Source organism: Budorcas taxicolor, chromosome 6 (genome assembly GCF_023091745.1).
Source record: "Budorcas taxicolor isolate Tak-1 chromosome 6, Takin1.1, whole genome shotgun sequence".
In the NCBI taxonomy this organism is placed as follows: domain Eukaryota; kingdom Metazoa; phylum Chordata; class Mammalia; order Artiodactyla; family Bovidae; genus Budorcas; species Budorcas taxicolor.
In genome coordinates, this window is record NC_068915.1 from 6,289,821 (window position 1) to 6,317,564 (window position 27,744).

Sequence of the window (27,744 nt, forward strand, 5' to 3'; positions counted from 1 at the left end):
CCACAGTTTATTGTAATCCACACAGTCAAAGGCTTTGGCCTAGTCAATAAAGCAGAAGTAGATGTTTTTCTGGAACTCTCTTGCTTTTTCCATGATCTAGCGGATGTGGGCAATTTGATCTCTGGTTCCTCTGCCTTTTCTAAAACCAGCTTGAACATCAGGAAGTTCATGGTTCACGTATTGCTGAAGCCTGCCTTGGAGAATTTTGAGCATTACTTTACTAGCATGTGAGATGAGTGCAATTGTGCAGTAGTTTGAGCATTCTTTGGCATTGCCTTTCTTTGGGATTGGAATGAAAACTGACATTTTCCAGTTCTGTGGCCACTGCTGAGTTTTCCAAATTTGCTGGCATATTGAGTGTGGCACTTTCACAGCATCATCTTTCAGGATTTGAAACAGCTCAACTGGAATTTCATCACCTCCACTAGCTTTGTTCGTAGTGATGCTTTCTAAGGCCCACTTCACTTCACATTCCAGGATGTCTGGCTCTAGATGAGCGATCACACCACTGTGATTATCTGGGTCGTGAAGATCTTTTTTGTACAGTTCTTCTGTGTATTCTTGCCACCACTTCTTAGTATCTTCTGCTTCTGTTAGGTCCATACCATTTCTGTCCTTTATTGAGCCCATCTTTGCATGAAGTGTTCCCTTGGTATTTCTAATTTTCTTGACGAGATCTCTAGTCTTTCCCATTCTGTTGTTTTCCTTTATTTCTTTGCATTGATGGCTGAAGAAGGTCCTATTATATGTGCTAATATATTTACTCAATTTTCTCAAGCTCAGAATATATAACTTTGCTGTAAGAAAAAAGAAGATACTATATAGTATTTGGGAAAAAAAGGCAGGAAAGATGTCATGACTTTTATAATCTATGTTCTCTTTTGGAAAAGGAATTTGATCAGCCATGGTTTTGTTTGTTTTTTCTAGTTGTATGAACAAAACCTTTAGCAACAGAAATGAGTAAAAGTCATACAAAACCTTGCAAGCCATGTTAGAGACTTCGGGTTTTTTCATAGTACAATGAGAATATAACAGGTTGGAGGGCTTTCTGTTAGGTCATTGCATTTTTTTTTTAAAAGTAGCATTTACGTCATTTTCCAAGTTATTTCCTGGTAGTGTTTATTATTTACTCATCCTTCAACTTATTCCAAAACAAGATTTGATATGCTTACAGCAATCCATATCAGTAAGTTAGAAAGAATGTATGTTAAAAAAAATGGGGATTAAAGAATAAAAGGAACCAGAGAACAAGATGACAGGGTGAGGCCAGTTCAAAATATTCTTAACTTTAAGTACTTAAAAGTTACAAGAGGTATTATTCTATCTGAGTTTTCTAGAGACTAGAACAGTTTGAAATGCCTCATCCCATCCCTTGAGATATACTCACTCAGGTAACGGCCTTCACAGTAACCCCCACCCAACGTCTATACCACACAAAATTGAGACTCACTGATGGGGGAGTCCAGGGATTGTTTTTTTCTTGCACAATTTTTTTAGACACCTTCCTGGTTTCTGATAAGTTAACCCCTTCAGTTTGCGAGAGAAAATGGGCATTTGGATAATGCCTGTTTATTTAATCACGGTAGCCAACTAAAGGAAACATTTTAAGCCAAAAATTCACTCCATCCTTAGTTGGAAGTAGAATTTTAAAATATAACTGACCTCCTGAGAGGAGAAATGCATAACCTTCCACAGAGAAAAATTGAGCACTGAGGAGATAGTCTTTAGGTCATGAGCACTATAATCACTATCATAGTAAGAAATTAGAAGATAATTCTCATTTTAAAATCTAATATAACTTATCATGTATTAATTTCATACTCCTTTGCTTGCTTTTTACTGGTTTGTGGCTATTTGCATACAACAGTGAAGTTTCAAAGAAACTGAAATTACAAAAGGACAATTATTTAATGAAGGAAGTATAAACCATTGCACTGGGGAACTGGAAGACATCTCTTAAAGTTCTCATATTATCTGTTTAATTACGTGTTTCTATGTAGTGAGTAATGTCTTACATTCTTGCCAAAAATATTTTGAAAGGAGTTTGTTAAAAGTATGTCAGCTAAATCACTTGGTATATCACTGCTAACGGTGTCGTTCACACGTTGTGAAACACACAGCTCCAGTTTAATTCTGCCAAAAAAATTAGGTCATTGCAAAATACCATAATAAAACTGCAGGGAGATGGGGATGAGACTAAAGCAAGGGAAGACCCCCAATTCTTTTTTGTGAAGCATGATAGAAGTGAAGTGAAAGTCGCTCAGTCGTGTCTGACTCTTTGCAGCCCCGTGGAAACGGCAACCCGTTCCAGTGTTCTTGCCTGGAGAATCCCCGGGACGGGGGAGCCTGGTGGGCTGCCGTCTATGGGGTCGCACAGAGTCGGACACGACTGAAGCGACTTAGCAGCAGCAGCAGCAGCAGGCCATACAGAGAAGGCAATGGCAACCCACTCCAGTACTCTTGCCTGGAAAATCCCATGGACGGAGAAGCCTGGTGTGCTGCAGTCCATGGGGTCGCGAAGAGTCTGACCCGACTGAGCGACTTCACTTTCTCTTTTCACTTTCATGCATTGGAGAAGGAAATGGCAACCCCCTCCAGTGGGTTCTTGCCTGGAGAATCCCAGGGATGGGGGAAGCCTGGTGGGCTGCCGTCTATGGGGTCGCACAGAGTCGGACACGACCGAAGCGACTTAGCAGCAGCAGCAGCATACAGTCAAGGGAATTCTCCAGGCCAGAATACTGGAGTGGGTAGCCTCTCCCTTCTCCTGGGGATCGTCCCAACCCAGGGATCGAACCCAGGGATCTTTATCAGCTGAGCCACAAGGGAAGCCCTATTAAAGCATGATAAGGATACGACAAAACAGGGTAGGAATGCTGAGCCCTTTTAAACGGATACATTTTTCGTGGTCTGTGTATTTTAACTACAGTTCAATATAAATGACTAATTAAAAACTGGGCTAACTGGCTGCTCTGCACGGTACCTGGGGACTGCCTGTACGATCAAGTTAACCTACTTGTATAGAGATTTGTGATTTCATACACAAACCATAGTGATTATTGTATCTCAATCTACTTTTATCTTTTTCCAGTTAGGAAAGGGGGCTTAATGCAAATTAAGCCTTTCTTGTGAAGGCAGTTAATTTATACTTACTACGGTTATTATTATTAAAGTTAATCACAGGAATGGCTCTGTTAGAAGTTACCCACCAGGACTGTTAAATCTATTTTGGTGACTCATGTCCCAGATCTCGTCACCCCAGACGTGGTCCTTGGCTGGGGCGCCCTGAGCCGCTGCGCCGTCAGGGCTTCGTGGGAGGTGGGTCCCAGCTCCTCCCAGACCCACGCGCTGATCTGGCGGAAAGCGAGGCAGGACAGTCATTGTTCTCCCAGGTCCAGGGGAAAGAGCGCGGGCTACCAGCACCTCTCATTTTCGGGCGAAAACTTCCCCAGCTACAGCTCTCTGGGTTTGGGCTGGTTCTTCACAGCGTGACCTTCCCTTGCCTAGAGTGGGACGCTCAGCGAACACATCCCCCGTTACCTTTGCGCGCTCCTCCGGAGCCGGCTTGGCATGCAGCGCACCCCAGCGGCCGCCTGGCCTCCTTTCTAGTCCTGGCCACTAGGCTTCCGGAGAACTCGCCAGTCGCCGCCCCGGCCGCCTCGGAATCTGGAGACTCGAGACTTCCAGAGCCAGTCTCAGACAGACCCCGGGGAAGGCGCGGGGCTGCGGCACCCCCGCCGCCGCACCTGGAAGCGGTGAGGACCTGGAGAGGCGGGGCGCGGCAGGAGGCTGGCCCGGCGAGTGAGCAGCTCCGCCGAAAGCCGGCCCGACTGAAGCAGGGCGAAGGGGGAGGGTCTCGAGGCGAGTTCTGCTCCTCCGAGGGAGGGACCCCAGCTGGAGTGGAAAACCAGCACCAGCTGACCGCAGAGACTTGCTGATCATGGAGAGGGCCGGCCCCGGCTCCGCGCGGCCGCAACAGCAGTGGAACCAGGACTCGGTCGAAGCGTGGCTGGACGATCACTGGGACTTTACCTTCTCTTACTTTGTTAGGAAAGGCACCAGGTAAGAAGAGGAGCCACGGAAGACCCGGCGGGGCATGGAGCGTGACCTGGGGTTTCTCTCTCTCCTCTATTGAATTTTCCCCTTCTTTAAGCATTAAACAATTTCCACTCTCAGGCCCTCTGCCTTTGAGGTAGGGCCATGATCTTACGGTGTAGAGACCTCGACTTTTAAGGCGAGTACAGTCGAAAACCCCAAGCGTCGGATCCGATCCAACTTGCTCACAAAAGTTCCAATACAAAAACGTCTGTGCCGAACCCCCACCCCCACCCCCTCCACACGCCGGCAGCCCTAGCATTCCCTGGGAGCAAGATTATTTCCCTATATTTGCGCTCACGGGCCTTTCTCTAGCCTCCTGTTTCCCCTAAATCTCCTTAGCGAAACCAAAACAGTGTTTGACCCCCTTCCCTGCAGCTCCGGAAGCACCATTTCCAACGCGGCCCCCGTGGCTCCGCTCCTCCCCCGTCCCCCTTTGCCCCGGCCCTGGCGGGGCGGGGAAGCCGGGGTAGGGGCGAGACCGAGAAGCAGCCCAAAGGCAGCACCATGCCGGAACCGTCCCAGAGTGAGTGCTGTCGTCTTTTGCCCCCCTTCCAGTCCCCTGGTCGTCCCGCGCTCTTCCTTTCATTCGCGTTTGCGCGCACGGCGGCGGCGTGGAAGGCGCTCCGCGGACGGCCTGGCGGCGCGCACACAAAGGACGGCGGAGAGCTGACCCCGGGGGGTGGCAGGTCCCGCGCGGCCCGAGGCGACCCCGGAGGCCGGTCTTCCTGGTCCGGAGCCAAGCGCCGGGGCGGCTGCTGCGGAGGGCGGGGAGGAGGGAGCCTGTGCTTGGGGAGGAGGCTGCGCAGCGGACAGTCGAGGCGCGCGTGGGAAACGCCCGCGGGAGAATTGGAGAGGCATTGAGGCTGAAGCCGAGGGGCTAGGAGGGTGGAACGAAGAGTGGGAGGCGGGCGGGTGCCCGGAAGCCGGAGAGTTGATGCGAAGTCGCCGCGAGGGCGAGGCTGCTGCGCGCGGACGCGGGCTGCCTCCCAGGCGCACTCCTCTGGAGAAGGGGCCCGGACTTCGCCGTCGCCGCCTCGGGGCAGCGGCCTCCGGGCAGCCGGAGGTGGCCGCCTCGGCCGGGAGGGAGGCGCGCGCGGGGCGGTGATGGTGGAGGAGCCGGCCGGGGCCGGCCGCCGGGCTCCCACCCGCCGGCGCACGGCCGCGGTCCGGCCTGGCGCTCCCCGCCAGGGGGCGGCGCGGCGCGGGGCGAGCGGGCGGCGGCGGGCGGCGGCGCGACGGCGGGGACCGTAGGGAAGCCGGCTTCGAGCGACCCGCCTCACCTGGGCGAGTCGTCGCCCCCGACGCCTCCTGCAGTCCAGGGTCCGCCGAGGCCGCCTGGTGTGCACCTCCAACTTCCCACGTTTGCTATGTTGCCTTTTGGGGACAGAACAAGGTACTTCCTTCAGCACTGCCCCCGTCTTTCCCACTTTCCCCGGGGGCGCGGTGGGGCCGGGTGCTGTGCTGGGTGGTGGCACCCGGGTCACACTGGCGGGGAGATGCTTTACTGGAAATGCGTTCTTTGACATTTTTGTCTTCCTTTACATTCCTGCAGATGTAATATTTTTGAAATCTTAGATGAGTCTTTTTAACTCCCGTTTCTCCCAACGAACGTTGAGGGTTGCTATCGGTTTGATGACTTTGGGGGTTTTTTAAAGAGGCGAAGGTTTTGGGACAAACCTTGTCTCTTCTGTTTAATTACTCCGCCTTCCTTTTAAAATCCTCTTCTCCGTCGCTTCCGTCTTCTATCACAATACTTAATCTGGAGTGACCAGAGGATAAACCCTGAATGAAAGTGCTTTCTTTCCGAAGGGCACTTTTCTGCGCGTTTGAGGTGAGCACCAAGACCGTCTAGGCCTGGAATGATCCATTGCTGGAGGCCAACAGTTTCCAGAGGTCGCCTCCTCCGAGGCCCTCTGTCCCCGGATTCCTTTAGCCGTTTGCACACTTCCACCCTTAATGAATTACAGCGCGTAAGAGACTGGGCAGGACTGGGCTGATCTTTTAAGTGTGTAGAGGGATGTTCTTTAGAGATGTTCCTTAGGCAAATTATTTATTTAAAAATCAGCGTTAATATCCTTTTTCTTTGTTTTCTCTCCTCTCCCTTTAAAGACACAAACTTGGGGGTGTTTGGCGGTAGCTTTTAACTCATACATAAGAACACTTCACTTTGAGAATCTGCCAAAACTTGAAGAGTAATATTTTTTTCCTAATACATTAAATGAATTTTCTTCTCACATTTTTTTCTCCAAAGTAGCATAGGATTAAAATCTCAGTTCTCAAAATCACACTACTTAGTGTAAAATTTAGATTATCTGAGACTGTTAAAGACTGTTTCTTCAGTTGGAGCTTTTATATTACAGTCGATATACAGTGGATATTACAATTGAGAGTAGGCTGAACACTTTTTGTGATATGTGTGTGTATTTATAATCTTGAGAGAAGAGTTTATGTTGAGTAGAAGTTGGAAAACGAAAGTGAAGATATTCAAGAATAGTGCAGGCCCTCAGTTTTAGGAATTATAAAGTGCTGAAAGTTGTCAGTGTGAAGAATATAATCTAAGTCTTGTGTGTAGCCATGATTTTTTTCTAGAAACAATATTCCAGTTTGGGCTTATATTTGATAGCATTAGCTGGAGACTTAAAATTTTAAGGATGAGAGGTTGGACGTAAAAATGCCAACCTGCTAAACACCGTGTGATTCACATGGTTGTGGTAAAATCACTGCAGACACTAACTTTACAGCTAACGTGTGTGTGTGTGTGTGTGTGTGTGTGTGTGTGTGTGTGTTTAACAAGAAGCTCGTGTTACTTTGCTCCCCCCACTTCTCAAATTTTGTATGTATAAAATGAATACTGTTGTAATTCAGGAAACTTGTGAAATAGAATAGTTCTGTAGGGGCAGTTTGCATGTTTATTTATTTAAAATAAATTTGGATTTACATAGATTGGCCATCTGCATCTGTAGACAGGCTTATTGGTAGAACTATTTCCTCCTTATTTGATTTAATTGTTTGACATTTATGTATGCTTCTCTGTTCTCTTCCCAGACTGAATGGGCTGCACCCAATAGTCGTCACTGAATAGAAGGAAGGTTCTAGGACTCCTAAACTCTCGTTTAAACACCTGTGAATTTTGATTGACCTGGAAAGCAGTTATTGCTGCTATATTACATTGTTTTCTGTAATTATCTTTTAATACAGAGCTAAACACCTCCTTAAAAGCCAGAGTGTGCAGCACACAAATAAATGGTTTTTAGCAATCAAAACCTGTTTAAGGGAATTTGAGAGTGTCAGTTGAACAATTCATAACATAATCTATTGGCATAAAAATTAGTTTTCGACTAGAAACTAAAACCTGTGGAAAATTCCCACCCTTTCTGTTGTAGAAAGCTTTGCAGTCCTACAGGTTTGAGATACCGTGTTCATTAAGGGCTTAAATGCTCCTGCCTTTGCAAATGAAGCCTTTCTGGTGCTAGTGCCGCTTTAACAGCTGTTGTTATTCTTGACAGCAAATTAGAATAATTTACCTTTCAATAGTTACTTACCAGCTCTGTGATTGTGGTCAGTGTCTTATGTTATTTAGTACTGAGGAGGTAATATGATTGACTTTTTATTACTTTGTTTTGTACTAGACAAAAGCAGAATATTTGGCATATACTGGAAATAGGAGATATTAAATGAGGGCAACTTTTTATGACTTCTTGGATCAAAGTCCAGAAACAGAAGTTTTACACTCCCATACAGTTTTCTCTGATAGACTTTTTATTTAACACTGCAAAGCTGTGGTGAATTAGTTGGTGTTCCAGGTTCACTGTTTAGGATTCTTTCTTTTTTGTTTGCTTGTTTTTAATATTTTTTTTCATCTCTTGAAGCTGTAATTATTATTTGCAAGATATTTTTCTTAAAGTCAGATGATGAGTGTGAAATAAATATTGCTATGCACTCTTTAAAATGATTATTTCTATGTCATATAGGACTATAACCTTTTCACAATTTCAAACAAACATTTTGTTAAACATATTTTGTTAAGTAGCCATTAAGGTTGAAGACAATAAAATCCTGTGGGTATTGACTTAGTCAGGCTTTGATATTATTTCTAATATTTTTATTATGGTGATTCTGGTGTGATAATGTCCTTTTATCCTTGTATTGCTTATAACCAGGGTCCTTATAGCCAGCTCTAAGGCACTTTTTAGTGCCCTAAAAGCTCCATGTGGGTTGAATTTGGATGTGATTGAATCTGGAAGAATCCTCAGGAGCCCCTGAAATGATGCGTCTCATCGCTCTTTGGTCACTAATGTTCTCAAGGTTTTTTCTATTTAGTTCCGTTTTTAAAGCCCCCACGCAATACAAGAGCATGATTCCTAAAACTGTGGTAGAACCCAGCGTAGTGGCAGTTAGTCATAAATATCTCAAAATAAATATATTCGTTTAATATTAATATAATACTTAGGCTTGTAATACGTTTCATTAACTTTTTCTTCGGTTTGTGATCTAAAGTGAAAGTGAAGTCGCTCAGTCCGACTGTTTGCGACCCCATGGACTGTAGCCTACCAGGCTCCTCTGTCCATGGGATTTTCCAGGCAAGAGTACTGCAGTGGATTGCCATTTCCTTCTCCAGGGATCTTCCCGACTCAGGGATCAAACCCAGGACTCCTGTATCTGTCACGTTGTAGACAGATGCTTTACCCTCTGAGGCACCAGGGAAGTCCTGAAGGACTTACCTTTGTGATCTAAAGATCTACAGAACTTGCTAATATTTTCATGACGTCATCTTCAGGCCCTAAAGATGAGCAGCTTCTAGCGTTTTGATTATGTTGTGCAACAGAATTTCCTATTTAGATAGTTCCACCTGAAGAAATGACTTGAGTCTTGTCTCTGATATCATTTCTTTAAAAGTATTTGAAGGTGTTTTCAAGTTGTATGGGTAGAGTTTGTACCTTCACCCTTACCTGATTACAAAGAGTAGCTTCCTCTAGATTTGAAGACATGATTTAACTTACAACTGCTTGAACTTCATAGTACATTTTAATAACGGCTGGGAGAAAGTTCTTTTCATATTTAAAAAGGCTGGGGGAAAAAAAACTGCTTGGTGTTTATTAGTTTGTCCCCTAAATATCTTTCAAACTATTTGTTATACCTGTAACTATTGTATTGAGTTGTTTTCTTTCTTTGTTTTCAGGGCTAAGTGTAGGATAAAAGCTCTTCTTAGGATAAGAGCCTTTGGTAAGGACTGCAGAGTAATTAAATAAATCACTGAGTTGATTGATAGTGAAGGATTGAAAAATGACTAAATTTTGAATGCAGAGTAGCTACTGACTGTGCAGGACTTCCTATGAGATTAGTTTAGCTGGACAGATACAGATTTAGTTGACCAATTGATGTGGCTGATTGATGTGGCCTTAGAAATATCTGTTAAATCAGGTTCAGCTAAAAAAAAAAGTACCTGTGAATTACACTAAGAATAAAAATGGAAGAAACTTTTCCATATGAGTCATTCACTTGATACTTAGCTCTGTAATCTTACTGATTTGGTATTCTCATTTTATTTTGAATCTTTTTTTTTTCCCATGGTGTGAGTGCTTTATTTAATTTCTCTAACTGGCAGGAATTTATATGTATTGCCAACTAAATATCAGGCAGGTAAAGCAAACTGAGTGTTAAGTTTATAAGAATCATTCTGATAAATATTCTTAAAAGCTTCTAAAAGCCTTTTATTGGGTAGGACAGGAAGTTCCTTTGTTTTTTTCCGAAACATGTTATGGAAAAAAGCAAACTATTCCAACTCAATATATATATGGATGTGTGTGTGTATATGTGTATATATATATATATGCCCCATTTGTAGTTTGTGGTGAACTTGCTTTTTAAAGTCTTAGGTGCCATTGTTAGCTTCTGTGTTCTTTGAAACCATTTCCTTGATTCTGAATTATAAAGTAATATTAACTTTTTCAAAAACTGTCTTTTCTGAATAATTTTATTACATCTAAACTTGAGAGAGAAAAGTCTCCTATCTGATATAATATCGCTGGTAATAATCATGAAAAAAGTAATCACTTCTACTTTTCGTTGAATAAGCCTGCTGAGGTTATAAGAAAAGATCCTGATTTTTTTTTTAAACACATACAAGATCTTTGAACTTTATAGAGCTAGAGATCATGTAATCCAGTGTTTCTCAAATTTAAGTAACTTTCCCCTGTTAAAGAAAGACATTCTTATTAACCTCCATTATTTAAACCTCCATTAAAAAACTTTCGGTCACAAATGACAGAAATTCATGCTGAACTCATACAAAATTGACATTCCTGGGTATTGGTTAGGATGTGAAATTCAGTGTGATGACATAATCTTGTCAGTATTCTTTTTTTTTTTTTGCCTGTATATATGTCTAATCAATCTGTCTTTCCCCCTTTCTTCCCTCCATCCATCTCACCATTCATTCATCCCACCATCCATCCATTTGTCCAGCCATCCTTTTGATGCTATGCTATATTGGTTTTATTTTCCAGCAGGCTTTCTTCATGTGTTGGAACATTTTTCTTGGCAAGTTTATGTGGGTCTTAAACTTTTGATGTTTGAGAAACACCTTCTTATCCATGTCAATCCTCTCAGAATTATTTTGGCCTTACTTGCATAATTTGCCTGCTCTGGACCAACCTTTATTTCTGGAAGAATAGGTTTGTCTCCTTACTTCGTTGGGGCAGGTAACCCATAATGTGATGTGTCAGTGGGGAAGGAAAAGTTCCCAAAGGAAAGTGATGTGAGTGCACCCAGAAGTTCGAGCTATCTGCCGTACCTAATATTGACTTTCTCTTAATGTTAGTTAAATGTGGAATTCTTCAGAGTAGGTATAATTTAATCATAGTTATAGCATTTGTGCAACTGCAATACCAAAATAAATGTATAAATTAATTATGAATAAAATGATAAAACTCTAGCCAAATGCAAATTGACAACACTCATTAAATCATCCTTGTGGAGTGAATGTGGTCCTAATTGCAATATGATGCTAGGGTCTGGTGAGGTCATCTTGCTTTTGCTACAGTTGCCTCTGATGATTCATTTTTCCCACTGGGTCTCTCTCAACAGTCATGAAACTTTTAGTCCTATAGCACAGTACACCAGCTTTTGGTTTTACTTGGCTTGAAAGCATATTTGCATGTTAAATCTACCTCTTTTATTTTCTCATTATCCCAGAACCATTGGGCTGCAGTGTGACTGTAAACACAAATATAAACTTGACTCCTACAACTGCAGGATAGTAGTTGGTTATAAGGTAGTCATCCCAGTAATTTAAAGTATACATCTTGGTCTTTGTTGTTGTTGTTGTCATTAGTGTGAAAACACAGAATTGAAGCGTTTCCATAGAAAAACTGTGTGTTGGCGTGTTAGTCACTCAGTTGTGTCCAGCCCTATGTGACCCCGTGGACAGTAGCCCACCAGGCTTCTCTGTCCATGGGATTCTCTAGGCAAGAGTACTGGAGAGATTGCTGTGCCCTCCTCCTGGGGATCTTCCCAACACAGGGAATGAACACAGGTCTCCTGCATTGCAAGCTGGTTCTTTACCATCTGAGCCTACTACAGATCTTGAAAACATACTTCTGCAGACTCTGAGGGCTTCTCATACCTCAGATTGAGACATGCCAATCTAATCTAATCTTTTCTCCATGTCTAAGCTGCAAAACAAATTGACTTACATATTTACAGCATAGATTTTGGTTATTAGATTTTCTTTTAAATGTAAATAGATACTTCCTTAAGGAACATTTTTCATACATGTGATTATGAATGCATGGAAAATTGCAAAACATGTCTCTTCCTATTCTTGGTCAAATTTGAATGTAAAACCATATGAAGTGGTTATGCATTTTATTTATATTTGGTCCCAGTAAGCTTCTGAGATGTTTTTATAGCTGGAGAAGACTTGGGAACGTTAAATAACTTTAGGCAGCATTTGTTTCTAATCCATGCCAGAAGCAAGGGAATTACTCAGTGTAACATCAGAGTAGAGGTTATTGTAGGAATCACTTGGAGGTGTCTCAGATCTCCCCTGTTTCATTTAATACTCTGTTATAGTATGGTAATCTTTTATTCTTATTAACCCTTGCTTTTTTCTCCTTTTTTAATTGAAGTATAGTTGATTTACAATATTGTGTGAGTTTCAGGTTTACAGCAAAGTGATTCAGTTATATATGTATCAGTTTTATATATATGTGTAGTATGTATATTTTATAGATATGTTCTTTCTTCAAATTCTTTTCCATTACAATAAACCATTGCTTCTTAAAGGGGATGCTGTTTGGCCTTTGGTAGTGATACATTTTGTTGTGAGAAGCTGCTCAGCATGTTGCAGGATGTTTATCATCCCTGGGCCCCAGACACTAAATGTCAGGAGCACCCCGATTGTTTTGACACACATTTCCAAATGCCCCCCAAAGTCTGGTACCAGTACTTGGTTGGGAACCACTGTTCTGAGCCCTTTAAAATTTATTTCAGTTTACGATGGTTAAAGGCCCCAGCTAGGACAGATTTAAGCTTCAACTCCCAAACTACATCTTTCTTAAGAGTACGACCTTTAGGTTCTTTATTTGCTTTCTCTGTAAAATGTTAATAACATTACTTCTAGTGTTCTTAAGAAATTTAAAGGAAATAATACATATTTTTAAATCTTTTTAGAGTGATTTTCAGTAGGTTACAATTTATTTTACATTGGGAATCATCAGTGGTTTAATTATAATTGCAAGTTTGGGGAGTCATCCCCCTATTCTGATACATGGAAATTAGAACAACAGAATAGGGATTTAATAGACTTTGTGTCCTTATTTTTAAAGTGAATTTTTATTAATGGTTTGAACAGAACCTTCTGAAGACTGTGTAAGGTACTGGAAAGGGAATTGGAATGGGAGTTCAGACCTCCCATCTGTGTCCCCAACTTGGTAACTGGCCCAGGTTAATAGACCTTGGCTTTATGTGAGATGGGAGTGGTGAGAAATCAAGGCAGAGAGATTTATAAATGAGTTTAAAATTCTCTTTCATCTCTAGGCATTCTTGATTCTCAGCAGAAGTTGATTCTCAACTTCTCAAAATACTTCTTTAAGTATTTTCCAAGTAGGAGTGGTGGATCTAGGTCAGAGTGTCCAAACATGGCAACTAAAACTATAAAATCAGGATCCAGGAGCAGGAGAAATATCTGTTATATTTTATGTAAGTTTTTGTGTGTTTTTCCTACAGATGATTTAGCCCATTTCCATATGTTATCAACCATCCTTTGATAGGAAATTAGTACACTCTTTTTGATTCTAGTTTTAATTAGTTAATTCACATGAAGATGGAAAAAGCACTGGAAAGAAAGAGAAAGGGGTGATGTTTTAATAGTGGCCTTAGAAATGTGTTCCTGCATTGTGTTTTATGGATCATTCAGGGCCTGCAGCTTTTTGTTCTGTTTTATTTGAGGCGCCCTGCAAATCTCCCCAAATGTTATACCACACAAGGGTAACATCCATGAGGCTCAAGTATCAACCTACTTACAGATTTCCCCCAAGTAAGCCCCCTTGGGTAGGAACTAAAACGGACCGACTTTAATCCCTAAATCTCCTGTAGCAAATGTTAAAGCATTGGTTTTAATCAAGTATTGAAACCATTCCCCAGTTTAAAATTATGGTTTTTATGAAATATTGTTAAGGCTTCTATCATAGGCAGTTAGTTGTATATTTTATCATAATTGTTAAACAGTTTTATTATATCTTTGGTATTTAGAAACCACATCATCCTCCAAATTCTATAACTTATTTTTAGCGATTAAGTTCTGGGTAGTAATAGAAAAACAAGTTATGCTCTCAGAGTGGTTTTTCTCAGCTAAATGATCAGCTCTTATTCTTTATGTATTATTTAGAAAATTATGTCATACATAAGTAGTTGTTGGTCTAAGGAGTCCATGTTTTTACAATTCTAATTTGAGAAACTACAGACATTAAAACACCTTTTTTGTTTTTGCACAAGTGTTTTTGTAGAGAAATTAGTGCTTTTAAACTAGGAGCTTGGAAAACAAATGGCTAACATCTAGTTATTCTGTAGAAATCCATGAATAAATTCTTTTTATTTTTATAAAAAATTTAATTGCCTTTGAAAATATACTGCAGTTAATGTTTGATTAACTTAAAAACAGTAACTGTAATGTATTAAACCCTTAGTACCAGACTCTATGCGATCACTTTATAGGTGTCATTTTTCTGAATTTTCTTACGACGCCTATGAGGATTAATACCCTTATCTCCGTTTTATAGACAGCATAAATAATGCACCTGAGGTCTTATCTTAGAAGCAACTCTGGTTGAAGCCTAAGTTTGTCCCACCTGGGGCCCTTCATTCTCTACTGAAGTTCAGTGTCAGTATTAATGGAAGCAAAGGAAAAACTCAGAGATTTAATATAATGAGAAATTTAACTCAGGAAGAAGCTGAGGTTCCTCCTGGTGCCTCTTAATGTGCAAGCACGTCACTAAATGAGCTGCCTAGAGACCTTGCCCAAGTGGGTTTTGTTACCATATATGATTTTAGAGCGTAAAAAGTGAGAACTCTCTAGTGATATCTTAAAATAGAATGGCTTAAAATGTAGGTATTAGACTGTTAACAATTATATTCTTAGTATTAGACTACGGATACCCTAAGTGCAGTATATTTTCAAAGAATTTTTACCCTCTGGCACATTATTTTAGGCAAGAGCACAAAACACATTAAGCTAGTTGCCCTACAAGTAGGTTTCATCTAATTATATTTTTAACTCATGAGAATTATTATGTTTGCATTAGGATTTTACACTGCATTGTAAATTGTTTCCTTTTCTTGATGCCAAGAAATTTTCTTTAAAACCTAGACAAGGTATTTTAATTATTTTTCCCTTTCAAAGCATCTGGAATACTGAATATGTATTTTAAGGTATTCCTGTCTTTTTAAGATTCATTTTGTAACTGGAGTGAGCAGTTCAACTTTGGTAGAAAGTTAAGTTATTATTGGATGGAGCTACTTTGTGTATCCGTTTGCTAATCATATTTGAAATGCTATGTGAGAGCTTGTATTTCACTATGCAGTGTTTTGCATATCCCATTTAATACTTCTAGATTATAGGCATTTGGAAAAACTGTGATCTAATTAGATTAGTGGAAAATTATATTAGTTATAATATAAATTATAAACTGTAGTTTTCCTTTCTGTGATAGGCAGTAATATTGAGTGAAAATGAGAAAGTGCAAAAGGGGAAAGTTTTCATCTTTAACAGAGTATGTGCCATCATATAGTGACTTTCCTTTTTTTTTTAAATGAATGTGCCTATGTGCTCAGTCGTGTCTGACTCTCTGCGACCCCATGGACTTCAGCCCACCAGAATCCCCTGTACGTGGCATTTCCCAGGCAAAAACACTGAAGTGGGTTGCCATTTTCTCCTCCAGGGTTTTTAGTGAATATTACTAACCAATTTATAAAATTTTTGAAAAGTATGAGATGAAGTATAGGTGATAATACAAAAATTAAAACTATTTAAATATCCAGTAAAAACATATTATTAATCATTACCTTGACTCTTATTTTAAGGATAATAAATTTTTCATCTTCTTTAAAAATAGGAACACATGGGATGTGTAGTATGAAATAGCACTTTATTTCTGCCACATGTGTAATTTTGATGAGATAAACTCTTTATTACAATGATTAAAAAAAGAGACAATTCACCTAGACTTTCTGCCCCACAGATTTCCTTCTGTTTTCTTTGTTTTTTTTTAGTCATTCACAAGTGAATGTATTCATTCCATTCCTCTGTATATTATTAAAGACCCCAAATGTCTGACACTGGAAATGCCAGTGCTCAGCCTTTTCCTGCAGCACTGCTGGAACCTGGCTGCCTGGCCTTTTGAGTGCATAAACTCAGTTTTGTTGAGCGCTCCACCCACACTGCGGAGAAGGCAACGGCACCCCACTCTAGTACTCTTGCCTGGAAAATCCCATGGGTGAAGGAGCCTGGTAAGCTGCAGTCCATGGGGTCGCCAACAGTCAGACACAACTGAGCGACTTCACTTTCTCTCTTCACCGTCATGCATTGGAGAAGGAAATGGCAACCCACTCCAGTATTCTTGCCTGGAGAATCCCAGGGACGGGGGAGCCTGGTGGGCTGTCATCTATGGGGTCGCAGTGTCGGACACGACTGAAGTGACTTAGCAGCAGCAGCCACCCGCACTGACACATTGTCTTGAAGGATACAGTGCTATTAACGCTCTAAGGAAGCCTCATGAAGTCAAAATATGCTAAAGATTATTCCTCCAGACACTGATTTTTATATTACATCATCATTGCATGGGCAAGACTCTTGAGCTGCTAGGGTCTTCAGTAAAGTAGAATATTAAGGCAGTAAACTTCTGGTTGGATTCATTGTTTTAAAAGATTTGAGATTTAAAATCCAAGTCACATTTATGATAACTCATAGCAAGTTTTTATCAGCTTCCAGTTGGCTTCATTTCCTGCCATCTAATTAATATCAGTTGGGGAGGGGGATTCTTTACTTGCTCTTCTGAGGTTCTTTACTTCTTTACTTGCTGTTTACCTGCCTTGTGGGAAAGGGTCCCTTGGTGAGCCATGAGTAGCATCTGTGCAAACTTGTGATACAAGTTTGAAATCACAAGTAGTATTCACATTTATGTTACCCAAGAGGAATAACTCCCAGCATTGATCTTGGTACCCTCCAGAGTTTCTGCATCTCACTTCGCAGGTGGTGCTAGTGGTAAAGAACCTGCCTGCCAATGCAGGAGACACAGATTCGATCCCTGGGTCAGGAAGATGCCCTGGAGGAGGAAATGGTAACTCACTCTGGTATTCTTGCCTGGAGAATTCCATGGACAGAGGAGCCTGGCAGGCTACAGTCCATGGGGTCAGAAAGAGTCGGACATGACTGCAGTGAGTTAGCTCGTATGCAGGATTTCTCCAGTTATTGTAAGACATATTGTAAAAGTTTAAGAACAAAACTGAATGTTTACCCATTTTAAAAGAGGCCTACAGTATAACTCATTTATGAGGTAAGACATTTTTTGTGTAATAAAACATGGAAGGAAATAACTGACTAGAGGATAATAAAACAGGTTTTGGTGAGGAGAGAAGGAATGATTTGGATGGGATGTTAAACATCAGGATCTTGTCATTGATTATAAATTCTTGGCATTAACTTTTATTGCATTTCCTTTGGCTGTGGCTTTATTTCTAGCATCCAGGGCCTGTTGTCTTTCATTAACGGCCTTGTAAAAGTTAAATCAGCTCAAAGACTTCAAGATGGTTGCTCTGTTTTTGTTTGCAGGGCAATTAACAAAGACTTGCTTATATGAAAGTAGGGTTTCTAAGTTATTAGAACCTCCAGCAGAGGGTAAAATACCTTTGTGGAATTTGCATCCATTTCGTTCTTTTTGCTCAGACAGCCAGGGTGTAATTTATGTGGAGTTATGAAGTAACTCCTCTTTTTAGGGGGAAGCTTAGTGGGATTCCATAATAAATAACAATCTGCAGTATCTTCTTTGGACAAGGACCTAGATGGTCAGGGTGTGTGAAGACAGGCTGTTTCAAAATCATATCAGACCCACTCAGCCTGTGGGCCTGTGCCACCAGGAACATGACATTCTTCCCCCTTACTTTCTTTGAGTCTCTTGGTTGAACGTCATGAGGAAATAAACACCCATTGCCCCTTACTCCAGCCCCGCAGCTCCACTGGAAAGGGTCTAGGAGATAGCAGCATCTTAAGTATGTGGAAGAGATTTTGAAATGCTTCCATGTGCATTTTCTAATTTGACTCAAATATCAGCCCCATGAGATAAGTGAAAGAATAAGAAAGAGAAGAAGCTGAGGGGCAAAAGGAGATGACCAGAGTTGACTGACCTAATAATAATCACCACCTATTGGTCTGCTGATAATGTTAGCACTTGTGGGAATTTTCCTGACCCATTCAGAGAGCTGCCCATTTTTACAATGAAGAACTTGTTATTCAGGAGAAAATGAACTCCAGAGAAGTAGTGATTGTTCAGTAGAATTATCTCCTGATGGCCAGTTTAGTATTCTTGACTTTACACTCAACTGAAGATAGTCACCACCTTTCATTTCAGGAAGAAGTTAGAACAGGCTGGATATGGGATGAAATTGAAACTCAGAAGAAGAAAATTGTTTGCTATTGGTTACAAATCCCATTGGTAACAAATGCTAAAGTATAGATTGGAATTTGGGATTTATGTCTAAAAACATAGCCTCTCAGTGCTTCGCAAGAATTTTTAGCAATGTGTCAGCCTCCCTTATTGATTGCAGTTTTTTCTCTACTAAATATGTATTATGATTTGGACAGTAAAATGAAAAGGCTTGATGTAAGGAAGAATTTTATGCCACAAATTATTAATCTAAGAGCTTTTGAAAGTTCAGTTACCATAATACACAGGATCCTTTGTGCTCTTTCAATGATACAGTTAGTTATTTGACAGGACAGCTAATTGATGTGCTGTACAGACCTACCTTTTCTTTGATGTCTGTCTGCCAACAATTTCAGTTGGGAAAAACAGAATATCAAATGACTAGTATGGTCATTTGAAATAAATTAAGTATAATTTGAATTTTAGATACTGTTTATGTTAAAACTGTATTCATTATTTATCTGAAACTCAGCTTTAATTGGTATCCAGTATTTTTATTTGCTAAGTCTAGCAAAAGCACAGTGGACAGTGACTGCAGCCATGAAATTAAAAGACACTTGCTCCTTTGAACCTAGATGGCATATTAAAAAGCAGAGATAAAGGTCCATATAATCAAAGCTATGGTTTTTCCCGTAGTCACGTACAGATGTGTGAGTTGGACCGTAAAGGAGGTTGAGCACTGAAAAATTAATGCTTTTGAATTGTGGTGCTAGAGAAGACTTTTTAGAGTCTCCTGGACTGCAGGAAGAGCAAATTAATCAACTGTTCGGAAATCAACCCTGAATATTCACTGGAAGGGATGCTGCTGAAGTTGAAGCTCCGGTACCTTGGCCACCTGATGCGAAGAGTTGACTCATTGAAAAAGACCCCGATGCTGGGAAAGGCTGAGGGCGGGAGGAGAAGGGGGCAGCAGAGGCTGAGATGATTAGATGGCATCACCGACTCAATGGATGCGAATTTGAGCAAACTCAGGGATAGTGGAGGACAGGGGGGCCTGGTGTGCTGCAGTGCACGGTGTTGCGGAGAGTCAGTCGTGAACTTAGTGAACAACAGCAATGCAACCCTGAGAATTACTCTTATCTTGAACACATTCACTCTGCATTCTTTTCAGTGCATCATTTTAGGTTTATAAACCCTGACCTGTTTTCAGAGAAACAGGCATGACGTTCAGTCAGATTTTTTTAAGGGCACTATCCTTCAGAGTTTCTGTTCTGAGTCCCTTGACACAGTGTTTTTACGTCAGTGGTTTAGCGTACCATCCTTTTGTGGTCTGGATGGAAAGAATTAAGTTAGAGGACGTGCTATTATAAGCGAGTGTGTTCTTTCTATACCGTATATGTTTAAATTTGATTTTTTTACTCTTTCTACTGCATCTGGATGCTATGGAGTGTCTTATTCATGACAAACATTGATGTTCTGGGAACTTTTATATTCTTATAGGTTGTAAGACTTGGAATAGGAAACCTAGATTTGATTCCTAGTTTTGCTATCAGATAGCAGAGTGTGTTTGGTTCAGCCATTTAATTTAGCTTCTTAATTTAGAAAGTAGGATTGTTAATACCTGCCTCACCAGGCTTAAATAAAATGGTGCTTTCTTTCTTCCAGTATCTCTGATAGACATACTTTTCAAAAGGAAGAGAAAGAAGGGAAAGTAGAGATCCTGTCTCAGGCCATAGAAGAGATTTGCCCCAGTCAGAGCTTTCAATCAGGTTTCTTAAATCCCATCTGGTATATTTACCCTCATATTTGACATGTTCATCTTTCCATCTTTATTCATTTATATGCAAAACCCACTTCAGTCTCTTGCCTGAAAAATCCCATGGACAGAAGAGCTTGGCGGTCCATGGGGTCTCGGAGTCAGAGATGACTTTAGCAACTACAATGACATATAACTTTGTATGACCGCAAAATTCAGTATGTGTATAAGCAACTTCTGGACACATAATAAGGCTCAGTTTGGGAGGAGAGGTCTGGGCCTGCTCACTCCTGTATCCCTGGTGGCAGTGCAGTGCCTGACGTGCACAAGAAACTTAATGAGAAGAATACAGTCTAGAGCAAAGGACACTTAAAGTGAATCCAGTTAAAATGAAGAAGTATCAGTGAAAAGGTTTTGATTGGAACTTTACTTTGAAAAATGGAACCACAGGTTATGAAAGTAAATTTATTTTAGATCTAATAAAATTTAAATTATAATGGAAACTCCAAGCTAATTTAAAATAGACAGTTTCTGGCAAATAACTTTACTTGTTTGACATTTGCAACAATATCATAGAGCTTTTTTTTTCCCCAGATACAGTTTATTAAAATTAACATTTAAAGCTCTTTGGTTTTTCCAGCAGCCTTTCTTAATCTAGAATGCACTTATTTGAACAGAATTCTCTTTTCAGGTATTTGTTATGTTAATGATCCTTGTTGATTTTGTTAGCTGGTTTTTAATTGGGCTTAACCTCTAATTATCAGTGGCTTTACGTAATATTAGAATAGTCTCCAACATCATTTTGTTCTACTTCTAGAAATTCTATATCTTACGTAAGTTTACATTTCAGTCTGCAAGTGATTTGTATTTGTAGAGCTTAAAGTGTTAAAGAACAGGAGATGATCAATACTAGTCTCAGGAAAGAAGGCTCACTTCACATAGCCACATAGGTCATGCGCTACAAAACGTCAAGGGATGCCTGAAAGGAGAGAGGTGTAAGAGATGATTTAATATTATTTATGGCTGGTTTATAAGTAATTGTTTTGATGTTATGATAAGTTATGTTTCCTCCACAGGCACAGGGACTCAGATAATCAATAATGTGGTCTTAAGAAAACCTTTCCTCCCATGACTGGTGGTTAATAAAAATTGTTGATTGAATGACTGAATATACCAGATCTACTTTTCCTGTGTCATTTAATACTGAGTTCATTTCTCCAAGAAAGTATCTAGAAATACAACACCTGTGAGACAAATTAAACATAATAATGCAAGATATCTAACAAAGATTGTGGGGGCACTGGCTCTGTTTAAGATGTATAACAGGCCGTACGGGGTAAGTGAGGGTAGAGTAGCCACGATCAGTTATGAGGCTTACATCCAAGGGGTGGTGGCCATTAATAGCTAAAACATAATGTTGATTTTCTAAGCATTCAAGTTTTCAAAAGACTGTTGTCCTTTTTAATGCAGTTAGTTTAGGAGGCTTCATTTATTTATTCATTGACTTCACTCAGATATTTATCAGGGACATAGTATTAATATGTGATAGACATTTTCTAGTACAGGAATGCAGTTGTTAACAAGACAGATGAGTATGAAATTTACATCTCCTTGAAGGAAACAGACAGTAAACCAACAGGTTAATAAACAAGAAAAATAGATGATAGTAAGAATTCCTTACCACTCTAATGGCAGAAAGCGAAGAGGAACTAAAGAGCCTCTTGATGAGGGTGAAGGAGCTGGCTTAAGACTAAATATTAAAAAAAAAACAAAAACTAAGATCATGGCACCTGGCCCCATTGCTGCTGCTGCTAAGTCGCGTCAGTCGTGTCCGACTCGGTGCGACCCCCATAGACGGAAGCCCACCAGGCTCCTCTGTCCCTGGGATTCTCCAGGCAAGAACACTGCATGGCAAATAGAAGGGGGAAAGTTGGAAGTAGTGGCAGATTTCCTCTTCTTGGGCTCCAAAATCACTGCAGACCGTGACTGCGGCCATGAAATCAGAAGACGATGGCAGGACAGCTGTGAGAAACCTAGACAGTGTGTTGAAAAGCAGAGACATTACTCTGCCAACAAAGGTCCGTAAAATCAAGGCTATCTTCTTCCCCGTTGGTCATGTACAGTTGTGAGAGCTGGACTGTAAAAAAGGCAGAATGCCAAAGAATTGATGCCTTCGAACTATGATGCTGGAGAAGACTCCTGAAAGTCCCTTGGACTGCAAGGAGATCAAACCAGTCAGTCTTAAGGGAGATCAACCTTGAATATTCATTGGAAGGACTAATGCTGAGGCTGAAGCTCCCAATATTTTGGTTACCTGATGCGAACAGACGACTCATTGGGAAAGTTCCTGATGCTGGGAAAGATCGAAGGCAGAAGGAGACAAGGGCGTCAGAGGATGAGATGGCTGGACGGCATCATGGATGCAATGGATGTGAACCTGGGCAAGCTCTGGGAGATGGTGGGGGACAGGGAGGCCTGGTGTGCTGCAGTCCATGGGGTCATCCACAACTGGGCGACTGAAGAACAGCAAGAATTCAGATGGTGTTGGGGGGAACATAGTGTGTTGGGGCCCCTGGAGAGGTGGAGTGAGCAGGGAAGACCTGTCTGTGCAGATGAGGAGGGAGCTTTGACCTGCCAGATGCAGGTGAGGAGAGTATTCCAGCCTGGGGACAGTCAAAGTGTGATATGCTTGAGGAGCTTCAGGGAGGCCTGTGTGGACAGGAGGGACTGTGGTCGGGGATTGGAAGAGTTTGGGTTGTATTCTCAATTCAGTGAGAAGCCCAGTAAGATAGTTAAGATGTTAAAGCTTACTTTTTCAAAGATTGCTCTAACTGCCATGGGGAGAATGGGTTGAAGGAGGCTAGTATGATTTCTGAGTCCAGATAAGGGGCTGTGGCCAAAGTCCAAGATGAGAGATGATGGCGGCTTGAACCAGGGAATTAGTACAGGAGACAGAAATCAGCAGATTGGACTATAGGGTTTTGGAAGTCAACTGGACAGGACTTGGTTGCTAGATTGGATGTGAGAGTTGAAGGAAACAAATTCCGAGTAATTCCTAGATGTCCAGTTGAGTAACTGGGGATGGTGCTATTTATTGATACGAAGAAAATGGACGGGGAGTGAGATTGGAGCAAGACGAAGGGTGGGCGTTAGGAATTGTGATTTCACCACTTTAAGGTGTCTGTTTAGATGTTGTCAAGTAGGTGGTTTGATTAAAATGTCGATCATCATTTTTCAGTGAGAAGAAATAAGTTGAGTCTGTGTTTCAGGTTTGTAGCTGACATAGTTACAGTACCTGTTTTTATGTTGATTTGAGAAGCTTTTAAGTTATGTGTACATATTTTTTAATCACATAAACTAGATTAACTTAAACATATTGCTGTGTTCCTGTTTCATGTTTTACAAAACATTTTATTCAGATGCTTCCTTTACATTTCTCATATGCATATCTGACATCAATGTCTTTGGCACAGTCTTGCTTTGTGACTTTGGAGGTTACATAAACATTTCCCAAAGTATGTCCCCCTCATTTTTATAGAAGTTTTTGAGATACACTGTTACGAGAGCATATTTTTATCACTAGAAATTTTGTCCCAAGCCATGGCATGCATTTATAAAATATTTGGCAATTACATTAAAAAAAAATTCTGCGCTGTAGGTATATTCTGGAGTAATATAGTAAGTAATACTTTTTAAAGAGAGCTTTAAAATGTATCTAACACTTGGAATTATGAGATAAACCTGATAATATCTATGTTATTTTTTTTTTTACCCATTTCATTCTAGATTGGTGTCAATTCAGGGTAATATATATTTACCAAACAATAGATTATTGTTAAAAATAAAATAATTCAGGGAACAGTCTATAAGTGAAAGACTTAGTGGAGACCCAGAAAAATGATTAACTCTTCTCTCCTCCTTCTGGATCTTCTTTTTTCACTTAATAGATTGTGGTGATTATTCATGTCAGTACCTTGTAATATCTGCCTAGTGTCCCATTTGGGCTTCCCAGGAGGCGCTAGTGGTAAAGAACCTGCCTGCCAATGCAGGAAATGTAAGAGATGCGGGTTCGATCCCTGGGTTGGAAAGATCCCCTGGAGGAGGGCGTGACAGCCCACTCTGGTATCCTTGCCTGGAGAACCCCAAGGACAGAGAAGCCTGGTGGGCTACAGCCTGTAGTGTTGCAGAGCTGGACATGAAGCCCCTTAGCACAGGCGCAGTGTTCCGTTTATAAATATTCCATGATGTATTTTGCAAGGCTTCTATTTATGGGATTAGTTTGCTCTTATCTTTGCTATAACAAACTAAGTAAATATACTGATACTTCTTTTACCGTGTGTGTAAAATCTTTGGGACAAAGGATAAATGCATTTTAAAACTTGTGAGATTCTGCCTGCTTGACCTCTGAAGAGGTGTTATCAATTTCTGCTGCAGCCAATAAGGATTGGAGAGTATCTGCATCCTGGCTCTTTCATGAAAATAACCAGTAAACCGTTGTTGCATGGAGATTGCATTGCTCTTATAGGCCAGTTCTTTTAAATATCCTTGGTGCTAGCAAGTTATTGTCTTTTGAAAATAAATTTTTGAGTTTGGAGAAAAATCAGGTCTGTATTGGGGGAAAAATCGTCTGCATACGATATGTATTAAGTTAGCCGTTACTCTGGTTTTTTTGTGGTTTTATTTGCTTATTCAAAGCAAGGCTCAGTGAAAAACAAGATCTAGCTTTTAGGTAAAACTAATATTCTTATCTGACTTTGACTTTTTTAGAAGTTAGTTTCAAAAGTTCCCAGAATATTTAAAGTAATGGGGCCATCACTTGGCATCAGATTACAGCTTCCCAAGAGGATTTATTTGAACTGAACAGCAGTCTTTTGGGTGTACATGATCTGGTATATTTGTTTTTTTGTTTTTTTTAAATACTGACTATGAAACCTTTAGCTCAGATAGGTTTCTTCATGGAGTGGCACATGAACAACATAAATAATTTAAATATTCTTGGATTAAATTTTTTATACTAGCTATTGCCTGTTTTTTGTTTTCCTCCTTTATACAAGGAGTAAATGGAAGATTATTCTAGATTATTGGACACGCATTATTAGGTTATTATTTCTACGATCTTTCTTCCACATACTAGATCAAATTGTTTCTGTTTTCTATTTCCCTTCCTAAATCTAATCTAGATATAGTGGTATAGATAAAAACTGTCTAAAATTAAGCATGTTACCTAGCCAAATTCAGATAATTTTTTTTAATTTAAAATATTTAACTTCAGAATAAGTTGTGTGTTTTAAATAGCAAATTTCCATGCCTGTGTTTTCCTAAGACTGTTGTCAAATTTAGTGGCTTTTACTTTAATTCAGGCTGATTTTGAGAGGAAACAGCTTGACACTTGATGCATTATAAATCAGATATCTGAAAATATATGTACATAGGAGTCAATCATTTATTAAAATGTTCACTGAAACAATTGTTTTCAGTTTTTCAAAATAAACTATCTTAAATAGACCATTATGTTTTCATTTTCTATGACAAATGGTTACTGCATCAGTTAACCATGAGAGGATTTTAGAAGTTTTCCGGGGTGCTTCCCAGGTGGCAAAGTGGTAAAGAACCTGCCTGCCAGTGCAGGAGACAAAAGAGATGTTGGTTCAGTCCCTGGGTTGGCAAGATCCTCTGGAGTAGAAAATGGCAACCCACTCCAGTGTTCTTGCCTGGCAAAGTCCATGGACAGAGGAGCCTGGGAGACTACAGTCCGTGGGATAGCAAAGAGTCAGCCATGACCGAGCAGGCATGCCACACACACACACACACACACACACACACACTCACACACACTCTCTCACACACACACACACTCTCTCTCTCATACTCTCACACACACACTCTGCTTTGTTTGGATTGAGGTACAGTTGCTTAAGGGTGTTGTGTTAATTTCTGCTCAGTGATGAAGAGCATCAGCTCTGTGTATGCACATAGCCCCTCTCCCGCACCTCCTCCCTTATCCCCGGCCCGCCCCCGTCTAGGTCCCCGCAGAGCACTGAGCTGAGCTCCTGCGCGGTGCAGTAAGTCCCCACCGCCTGTCTCTTCTCCACACGGCCGCGCACATACCTCAGTCCCAGGCTCCCAGTTCACCCCCTGCACGTCCACCCATCCACTTTCTACGTCTGCATCTCTGTCCCTGCCCTGCAGATAGGTCCATCAGTACCATTTTTCTCAATTCCATATATATGTCTTAGTAGAGGACATCTGTTTGTCTCTTTCTGACTTCATTATGTGTGACAAACAATAAGTCCATCCACGTCTCTGCAAGTGACCCTGTATCAGTCTTTTATGGCCAAGTAGTATTCCATTGTATATACGCACCACATCTTATTCATCCATTCCCATCTTCCTCAAATATTTGATGTGCCTACATGTTCTTTTCTACAGAGAAATGGTCAATGCATGGTTTGCTGAGAGAGTTCACACCATCCCTGTGTGCAAGGAAGGAATCAAAGGCCACACGGAATCCTGCTCTTGCCCCTTGCAGCCAAGTCCCCGTGCAGAGAGCAGTGTCCCTGGAACACCAACCAGGAAGATCTCTGCCTCCGAATTCGATCGGCCACTTAGACCCATCATTATCAAGGATTCTGAGGGAACTGTGAGCTTCCTCTCTGACTCAGACAAGAAGGAACAGATGCCTCTAACCTCCCCACGGTTTGATAATGATGAAGGGGACCAGTGCTCGAGACTCTTGGAATTAGTGAAAGATATTTCTAGTCACCTGGATGTCACAGCCTTATGTCACAAAATTTTCTTGCACATCCATGGACTCATCGCCGCCGACCGCTACTCCTTATTCCTTGTCTGTGAGGACAGCTCCAATGACAAGTTTCTTATCAGCCGCCTCTTTGATGTTGCAGAAGGTTCAACGCTGGAAGAAGCTTCAAATAACTGCATCCGCTTAGAGTGGAACAAAGGCATCGTGGGACACGTGGCCGCTCTTGGCGAGCCCTTGAACATCAAAGACGCCTATGAGGTAAGTAAACTCTTGGAACAGGCAGGGTGGGCCATGGAATATGGATGGGGCATGGGCAGCTGCTGTGAATCGTAGGGATATTTGAAACTGAGATTTCATCATTTACAAACTTATTTAAAGTGGGAATGTATGGTTAAGAACCTCCCCATCTTTGAAAGTCAGTTTCTTCACTGGTGGCTGAGTCCAACACAGAGGCCTTAGAGAAATGTTGTCTCGTTATTGTCCTTAATGATGATTTTACATAGCTCATCTCACAGTTGTGTTCTTTCATTGTTTTTTCTTGATCACTATACATATCCCTATCCAGATTACCACTATGTGAACTTCTGAGGATTTTACTGAGATTCTAAGATAATAGGTCCAAAAACTGTCTGGAAACCAAACCAATAGTCTTTTAAAATTCATTCATTCACTTAATCATACTCATTCATTTGACGTCTCATTGATACCAAAGTCTGATTATCTTTCTTTCCACTCTTTCAGTTGTTTTATTAAACAAATAAATTTATGTGTATCTTCAAAAAATAGGAAATTTGCTCTACAATATTTTGATGGAAGGATTTGATATTTCTTCCATTTTTGTTTCAGTAGTGAACAAGTCTTTATTATAGACTTAAAGATGACAATATATGTTTCTTCAAATTTCCTATTGAAAATGATTCTTTTATTAATAGAGTTAGAGATTTTAAACAAAGCATCTTAATTGTATGGCAGTATGTTTATGAATCATGTTCTAG

At 40.8% G+C, this 27,744-nt stretch overlaps 1 protein-coding gene across 1 annotated transcript in view; it reads left to right on the forward strand.

Moving 5' to 3' along the window:
* Positions 1–3,937: 3,937 nt before the first annotated feature.
* Positions 3,938–27,744, forward strand: part of PDE5A (phosphodiesterase 5A) — a 142,776-nt gene continuing 118,969 nt past the window's right edge. The window contains exons 1-2 of the mRNA XM_052641838.1: positions 3,938–4,059; positions 26,419–27,007. Coding sequence (XP_052497798.1) covers positions 3,938–4,059; positions 26,419–27,007 — 711 coding nt within the window. The remainder of the gene's footprint in view (positions 4,060–26,418; positions 27,008–27,744) is intronic.